General features: G+C 36.1%; 1 protein-coding gene across 1 annotated transcript in view; it reads left to right on the forward strand.

Annotated features, from left to right (window-relative positions):
- The window catches only part of LOC112044044 (dual specificity protein phosphatase CDC14B), a 50143-nt gene extending 40552 nt beyond the window's left edge, over window positions 1-9591 (forward strand). Inside the window, exons 8-9 of the mRNA XM_024079773.2 lie at window positions 1324-1507; window positions 2473-9591. Coding sequence (XP_023935541.2) covers window positions 1324-1507; window positions 2473-3444 — 1156 coding nt within the window. The 3' untranslated portion in view covers window positions 3445-9591. The remainder of the gene's footprint in view (window positions 1-1323; window positions 1508-2472) is intronic.
- Window positions 9592-9612: the final 21 nt, after the last annotated feature.

Consider the following 9612-nt stretch of genomic DNA (forward strand, 5'->3'; position numbering starts at 1 on the left):
TCCATTGCAGGACAAAGGCCTTTTGTAGGGACTTCCAAACATCACGATCCTAAGCCGCCTGCATCCAGCGAATCCCTGCGACTCGCTTGATGTGGCTTGGCGGGGAATCAACCAACACTGCGATTTCTAGTGCGGGGCCATTCCAGCTCCTTGGGACACAACGTCCATCGGCTCTTCGAACTATGTGCCCCGCCCATTGCCACTTCAGCTTCACGACACGTTGAGCTATGTGACTTTGGTTCTTTTGCGGATCTCCTCATTTCTGATTCGATCACGCAGAGATACTCCTAACAGAGCTCGTTCCATCGCCCGCTGTGTGACTCTGAGCTTTCTTATGATCTTAGCGAGTTAGTTATTTATCGATGATAGCTTATTGTATTGCGTAACTTTATTAGCCAATGGATTGAAGTTGCCATTATCTACTGATACCATATCGTCCCTTAGCTAACAACACCGCTCAAGTCGAAAATTGGCGGTATTTACATTTTGATGTCATTGGATGAAGCTGCGCATTGCGCGTCGAACTATTGGTCTCATGAAATAGATTTCAGCCAATCAGAAGCCGTAATTCAAAAAATAGTAACAGCGCTCAAGTCGGTTGGCGTCGCAACACCGCACAAGTCGTTAGTCTGTCATACTTTTCGCGCGAAAATACTTTAATGCAATAATTCCAATTATTTATTTTAGATTTGAATAAAAAAGATAACACTAGTTTTTCTGACACTAAAGTATGCAATTCTCTTACTAAATATGACACTATTGCAACACCAATAAATAATCAAAACAGTTATAAGTAGCCAGGATAATGTAAACACAATATTTGACCAGAACATAGACTATTATTACTAATTATGACTAATATTAAAAACATTGACATTCACAATCTACAAGTTGTAGAAAAAGTCGGTGATGACTTCTTTGATCTGAAACATATACCACCCGAATTTGCTACAGTAACCATCGAGTATATTCAGCCTTCTGCATTGAATGTAGCCAATATCTCGGTAGAAAGTGAGAACGTTGTACAAGAGCTATGAAATATTGACATCAAAGCTTTCCCTAGGAATACTCAAAACCCAATTTCGGATATAGTAATTAACACAGATACAGATAAAACAACCCAAAACAATATACAGCAATCCAGTGTCTCTGCTACTCCATCACTAACAAAGTGGTCATATTCAGTGATGTTCCTTATCACGGTGATTTGTTAAGTCATAAAAAACTACAGAACAAGGCGTCAAAAGATCCAAATGAATATAAACGCAATATAAATAAAGAATTACGGATGAAAGGTGTTTACACTTTGTCTTTTTTTTATAGTATCCAGCCCCGCATGCACGCGCTGGGCGAGGCGCACCGGCGTCGCTTCAACATAACCTCGTTCCCCGTGTTCACGCGCGGCATATACAGCGACCTGCCGCCCGAGCCGACGCCCGCGCGCGAGCCCGACGACGGCAGGCCCGTGTCGCTGCAGACCATACTCAACAGCAGCAAGAGCAACAAGGTCAGTATAGTATGTCTAGCCTCACAGGCCAGTTAGGTAGGTCCAATTTCGAGAAAGAGGTGAATCGCCGAATCCAGCTCGGCTGGGCAGCGTTGCGGAAACTCCGTGACATCTTTTCGTTCGAAATTCCTCAATGCTTTAAGACAAAAGTCGTGTTGCCAGTGCTGACATTGTGATCCGAGACTTGGTCGATGACTATGGGCCTTATTAGAAGGCTCAAAGTCACTCAGCGGGCGATGGAGCGAGCTATGCATGGAGTTTCTCTGCGTGATCGAATCAGGAATGAGGAGATCTGCAGACGAACCAAAGTCACTGACATAGCTCAGCGAGTCGCGAAGCTGAAGTGGCAATGGGCAGGCCACATAGTTCGAAGAGCCGATGGACGTTGGGGTCTCAAGGTGCTGGAATGCACCGGAATTCCGCTGATATCCTCGGTCCACTAGGTGAACCGAGGATATCAAGCGTGTTGCAGGGAGCCGCTGGATGCTGGCGGCTCGAGATTGTTGTGCTTGGAAGTCCATGCAAGAGGCCTATGTCCAGCAGTGGACGTCTATCGGCTGATAAGGTAAGGTAAGTATGTCAGTGTCCAGCCCCGCATGCACGCGCTGGGCGAAGCCGAAGCCGCAGTGCATCGCCTTATACACCGTACTAGTTTCACCGTCTGTAAGCCGCCCCAACAGCTATTAGTCCAATACAAGTAACCCCTTAATAATATTAAAAATTACCTCAAGCTAATTTACACCCTAGCGAAAAAAATGTTTTAATTCATGAAAAAATGTTAACGTCCTGTTCAATTCTGTTTCGTAAGTATTGAACTTTGACCTAGTTTAGGCTAAGGTTTAGGTTTAATTAATTTCTTAAAATGCACACGACTAAAGTACATGCCCCAGACCGGATTTGAATACACCTTCCGAATCGAAAGCAGAGGTCATATCCACTGTTAAATATTTTATACCTTGTTACAGTTGGACAACGCAAACATACTCAACGCCAACGAAACTGACTCCGAGAACAACGTGACGTCAGTCATCGGCAAGTATAAAACGACCGCCACGCCAATGTTGCCGACGAAGACGGTGTTCACGCCCAAGATCAGCTACATGATGCCGACCAACAACATAAGGAACGCCAACAACACCAACCTGAAGCCACAACCGAGACTCATGAACGCCACCCTCAAGTCTCATTACGCGGCCAAGACTTCAACATTCCCGCCAACACGAAGTGCCAATACCCAAGCCAAGCTCGCCGGGGCCAAGGTTCCTTTCACAGGTAAAAACAGCTTCCACGGCCAACGCGCCAATCTCGCGCGGCCAACCCTCCCATACTCCCATGGTAGTAGCCCTATAAAAACCTTCACTAGGAAAGCCAACTCTGTGTCGAAGATAACCAACGAAGCCAACGTCGTGACTACACTGACCAACGTGACTTCAACTCTCTCGGCTTTGACGGAAAACTGTCACTTGAACGGCAAAAACCGTCTTCCATCTGAACCTAACCTCAAAGCCGTCGCCCAAAAAGCAACGGCAACGAATTCTCGAAAGAAATTGATAGTCCGATCGAACTCTAATTCGCGGAAGAAGTTGCCGAAAAGCCTTCCAAAAAGTGGTCTGGAGTCGTCCCAAGATTTGTCGTCTAGCGATACGAATATTACAAATATATCCGCGGATTCTTTGGAGACTCCGTTCCGGTTTAGGCGAAAACGGGACAAGTCCAAAACCCCTGAGCCAATGGACTGCATAACAAATTCTGTCATCACTGCTGACGTCACTCCTGACAACTTTGAGGAGACCAGCAATTCTCAGGGCAATAAGCTATATAAAATAAAGGCGCTAAGGAAAAAATGTCCCGCTTTCGGTGTCGGTCTGTTGAAAAAAGATAACATCAATACTCGGTCGAGTAGTTGCGCCAGCAGCTCTACTGTGAAGAAGAAATGATCTCCGACGAAACGAGATATTAGGCAACTGTTTGCACGTTATAGAGTTTATTATAGGTGAATAGAGTGCATAGCACACGTTGTATAACCAGTTGATGGATTTGTTTAGGTTTATCTCATGTAATAGTCTGAGATCCGGCATAAGGAATGTATACCCACATCTGTTATTTATTTGGTATAAGAAATAAATTATGAAAAATATTCACATTGACACATTGCAATTTAACTAGGCAACCTATGCCTACTTAAATTGCGGCCAAACACATTTTTCGTACAAAATCTAGGAAACCATGAACTAGATCAAAGGCAACATAAAATAAGATTTCGTTTGACATATTACACGACTAAATAATTGATCAGGACATTTGTATAACATTAATTAACTATTTGTATCTGGCAACCCCGCAGTTGCAATGCGAAAGCAGGCTTTACGTTTTCAATTCTTTTGGGTATATTCTTTTAACTGGTGTATGATTTTTATTAATCAAGTAAAGTAGATTAAATAAATAAATAACTAAATAATCATTTAAACTCACCGGGTGCAATTTCACTATGCAACCTATTTGTATTGTGTCAATGTGAATATTTTCTATTATTTATTTATTATTCCAATAACAGATGAGGGTATTAATTCCATATGCCGGATCTTGTACTATAGCGATGGTTTTGTAATTCGACAGTGTGAATCTCAAATTCGTCTTTATTTCTAGCATTAAATTAAAGATAAATTCGAAACACTGTGATCGACTGACTTCATTTATATTTAATTCATATCAAATGCTGGTAACTAAGTTCTTTATTATATGGTTAGATGTCTAAACAAATTGATCAACTTTTGTGATGTGTAGGTGTTTTTTCATAGACCCCGTGATGAGCCTAACTGTTTTTTATTATATTACGTATTTCAACTTATTATCATATTTGTTATCATGAAGCGTGTGGTCGATTAGTGTGTAATATTGAAATTGAATTCGTTAGCCGTTATAACTATGACGTCACAGTACAGTCGGAGAAAAAAGTGTTTTACGGATTTTATTTCACAAAAACATCGACCACCATTAGTGACCTAAGGAAAATATTTTTGTAATTTTTGAATTACTATATAACTATTGAATGCCATTTTAGTTTAGCTTTTATTGAGCTTCCTGTTGTTTATATTATATTAATTTATAGTTTCCATATTATAATAGAATTATAAAAGAACTATAAATTTGTTCCATATTATTATATTTTATTTGCAATACCTATGTGTAGGTAAAAATATTATAAAATAAATGATGAAATATTTTAATGTCGCTCATATTTAAATGTTTTTTTTTTTTTTACTTTTTATTGCTTTATTGACATTTTATTATTTTTCTTAGTTCTTTGACAGCATCTGTAAAGTTATTCTTATTTTAAGACTGTTAGTTAAGATTAATTATTGTATTCGTTATATGTTTGGTGAACGAGTATTGTTTTATCACACTAAAAACGAAACAACAAGCAATATTCAGGATATCGTTACTTGGATTATTTTTTGGGTTTTCAAAAAAAAATTTTTTATTAGTGGATATCTAAAATGAAAAAAAGTGTCACAATAATACTAGTTCTTTTTATGTGTAAGTAAAAATGCAATTTAGTTTAAATGTAACTTTATGTAATTTTTTTTTAAATTCTTGTTTTAACATGAGATTATTATTTAAAGCTATGGTGTGTAGTGCAAGGTAAAAATAGTCTTATTTTAACGAAATATGTAATATCAAAAACTAAAGTTTTCAGTTTTTAATACTTCGCAATGTCACAAATAGATGTTTAGGTTTTTAATAAGTTTGTATGTATAAACTATAGATTTTTGCTTACAATACAAAAAGTCAGAGAAAAATACCAATATGGGATACTATAATGTACTAGCTGACGCCACGCGGTTTCAGTTGCGTGGTTCCCGTTAGGTTCCAGTACTGTAGGAATACGGGGATAATATATAGCCTTCCTCGATAAATGGGCTATCTAACACAGAAAGAATTTTTCAAATCGGACCAGTAGTTCCTGAGATTAGCGCGTTCTAGGAAACAAACAAACAAACTCTTCAGCTTTATAATATTAGTATAGATTTTGTTTCCTGTAATCAAAGATTGCAAATTGGATTTGGTCTTACGAGTAGAAGTTTGTCGAGTAGGAGTGTTCACATTTTTTAACAAATTACAATTTATTAATTATTTAAATGAAATTTATTTTATAATAACATTTTTTAAATTAATTCAATGTTAATTTTTTACCTCGTTTTTACAGACCGCCTGTTACGTTTTATTTGTAGACATGTTGAATAAAACACGAATTTATAGCGTCATATCAATTATAATACACAGTGATTCCGACTTGCCTCAACTATTCTGTACATAATATAAAAATTTTAGACTCCGCTAATTGATGTGAAAGACTGTTGTCTATGCCATTTTTATTGTAATAAATATTATTGTATAAACGTTGTTTACGCTGACTGTACTTGCAATTTTATTTTATTGAAACTATTGTCTACTCGACTGTACACTTATTAAAGCAAATATACAAATAGATTTCGTTTATAAACGACAACGTCGACCTTGATACCTTGAAATAAAGCATTAGAACTTGATTTATTATTTTTAGGCGTGTTTTAAGTTTCCAGGACTATCATCTTGTTATAATTATTGATGATTTGTACGCATAGTCTACTGAGTTCCTATATTTGAATTGACAAGCCAAAATATTGGAATTACGTGAATGGCTGATGTTTTATAGCTCGTACAAGATTGTCAGGGACCATCACGCGACGTCGCGTTACCGGCCACAGCGTAAAAGACCGCTTCACGCGACGTCGCGTGGTGAGGCAATGAAAGTGTTAACGTACATTGAAGATTTGTTATAAAGTTGTAAGTACAGTTTGGTCGCCTTCACAATTACATTATTATTTAACCGTATAAGTTTTAATAAAGTGAAATAATATATTATCTACTCTCATTACATGAAACTAAAATTATGAAAAAAAGTTATGTAAAAAAAAAAATAAAACTAAAAAAAACCGCTTATTTTTTAAAATTCCTAATAGCGTTATGGCTCATATTGTCATAAAGAATTTAAAATTTGTATGTATTCACGACTCAAAAAAATATTATGTCTTTTTTTCAGTTTAGCAGAACAACAATGGACCCTTTAAAAAAAGGGTCAACTAGTCTATTGTGGATTTACGTTATGGGAGACGATAAGGAATTTACTAGATACTTTAACATAATAAAACCGTTAAAAAATATAAATATAGTTGTGAAGGCAACCATAGAGATATAAATTATACTTAGAGGCAGCTGTTCGGTGTAGGATTGTTTTATTCGTAATAATACTACTAGTTAATGCTTGTTTGTGTAGGAATTGGTTGGACGTGGGTTGGTACGCATTTCGCTGCGTTTGGCTAGATAGTTGTAGATTAATGTTTGATAATTTTAAAAGGAGATCTCCGAAATTGGGCCCACCTTTCAGAACGATACAGAAATGAAAAATGTACTAAAAATCTTGTATATTTTACTAGATTACTCTATTAGATTCTTAGTCGAAATAATATTCGCCAACGGGGAAAATAAGCTGTTTCCATTATTTTCATACCGATCCAGCTTTGTGAATGCATATCGTAGTGATTTATTATCCTCTTTGCGTATTTCACTGGTTGTCAGTTGTCTTTGCAAACGCGTGCTGTCAATGTCAAATTGACATTTGTTCAACAAACCCCAAAGAAAAAAATATTGTCATTCGCTTTTCGTATCTGTGCGTCAGTAAAAGTGTTTCTTTTCATTATGTTTATCAAGATGACAGTTTTCCTAGCGATTTCACATTATAAATTGTCATAATTATTCTGTCCCTAGTATTGTCTGTCAATTAGACACAGATAATGCAATGAATTGTATGTCAAAGGGATACGAATTATTGCCCACCTGTAACAAGTAATTTATCTGATAGAGGCAAATGTAGATTTCTTTGAAAATTGGCCTCATGAGTTTTCCTTAGTTGTCCTAATTTATGGCCAATTTTCAGTTCTGTATCATTCGTATAATTTGGGCCCGATTTTTTATGGAAACTAGGTTTTCTCCTTTGATTTATATTTCAGAAGTATCTAGCCGGATGCAGCCCTTATTGGGTTGCTGACATTGTTATTATGTATTTTTATTTTTAAAACCACTATCATTTTTTTATTTTTTATATGTTGCTATTTTGGATAAACCTTACATATAACAAATCTCTAACGGTGCGCTTACACGGGAAATTAGAGCCTTCTATTGAATATTACTTGGCAACACTTAAGGAGCAATTAGTTGAAAATTTTGGAGAGAAAAAAATTGGCTTACGCAATGCAAAATACTACTATGTCATTGGCAAATTTTTTTGGTTGACAAATTTTAGTACTTTTTTATCTTTCATTGAGAATTTTATTATTTTTTCGTTGGTGTACCCACACTTTTTCAAACGAGCGTGGTGTATTACAGAACTAAATTGCTAGTGTTTGAATGCATTGCCTAGTTTTTATCATCATACTGGTAATATGATTTTTAGCATTTTTTCGTTGGTGTACCCACACTTTTTCAAACAAGCGTGGTGTATTACTGAACTAAATTGCTAATGTTTTAATGAACTGCCTAGCTTTATCATCTTACTCGTAATATGGTGTAGATATACATGAAGCAACAGTGGAGTTAATAAATTGTTTCATGTAGTCGTGACGTCATAAGTACCTACCTAATCATTGCTTGAAATGGAGCAATTTTAATAGCCCGTGTAAGTTGCACCTTGATCTAAACTAAATTGATTCATTTGAATTATAATTGAAAAATACCACATTACTTTTTGTAAGGCCGTTCGAATGTGATTTGTAAACTAACAACCTAAATCGAATTTTTTATACATATATATTTTGGTGCGATGCAGAGAGTAAAGGAAAAGGGACCAGTATGTTATCAGAGAAACGACGATGCATGTGTTGTGTAGATAATATAATTTTAAAAGTTATATTTCGTTGTGATCTTGAGATCTAATCGGTTACTAATGTTTATATAATTACCTAAGGTATGTGTATATAATTAAGCGACACCGTTTATATGTCTGTACATATGCGCTTTCATTTTCAACTTGCCTTCTATACAGTCTATAAATTCTATACAGTCGACACCCTAACAAAATGTAAAGCTGATCAGATGTTATAAATATAACGTGTATGTCTTGTAGCTCTCGAACTGGTAAACCGATTTTCATTTAGTTGCTTTTGTTTGAATTATTCAAGAGTGTTTTAGGCTTTTTTTGATGGAAATTGATTCAGCCGTTGGACAGTTATGAGTGTTGGAAGAGGGGTTATAAACAATAGTAAAGAAATACGAGTTAAGTAAAAGCTTATCTGTGGTGGATATAGAAACTGCGAATGTGGAATGGTGTTTTATATGGATAAAACAGACTGATATTTAGCAGTGGCATTCTTAAACCTTAATTTTACAATTTGCAGATTTTACGTCTATTTCGGCTATCATATCAGCGAATAACGCGACTAAAGGAAGTGCGAGTAAGAAGCTTTTACTGTATATTCGAGTGGGTGTGCGAATAAAAGAATTTGTGTATTATAAAATTAGCTATTTCTGCTGCTGCATTAAGTTGCAAGAGCCAAATAAACGTGGAAGCTTTACCGAAGATCATTATGTTACTATACTAAGTAATTCTCTTACCGGGTTGATTATCTGCAACCTAAGCTGTCATTGTATGACTGCAAGTTGAAAATGGAAGGGCAAGGAGAGTGTTGACATTCTAGAAGAGCTACTTTGCAGTAACTACGGTTTGAGACGCTGAAAAAAATACCAACTTAACTGCAATGGGTTGGCATGCATTGGCAATAATTGCTTGTACAATTACTTCAAGTTTGATTATAATTTATTTCTTTTATTTACTTCAAAGGGGCGTACAATATTTTTAAATATCAGCTTAACAAATCTTATTATACACTGAGTTTGAAAAATACCAAATTATCTATTGTTTTGTCAACAACCAATTTCTCAAGATAGATTCGATTGATCGTAGTTACTTCAAAGTAGTTCTGTATGACACCATGGTGTACTAAAACGCTTGTGCTTAATAAAAATTAAAAGAAACTATATTGCGATTATTTTCACTTGTTTCATTTCGG

This window comes from Bicyclus anynana, chromosome 25 (genome assembly GCF_947172395.1).
Source record: "Bicyclus anynana chromosome 25, ilBicAnyn1.1, whole genome shotgun sequence".
NCBI lineage: Eukaryota > Metazoa > Arthropoda > Insecta > Lepidoptera > Nymphalidae > Bicyclus > Bicyclus anynana.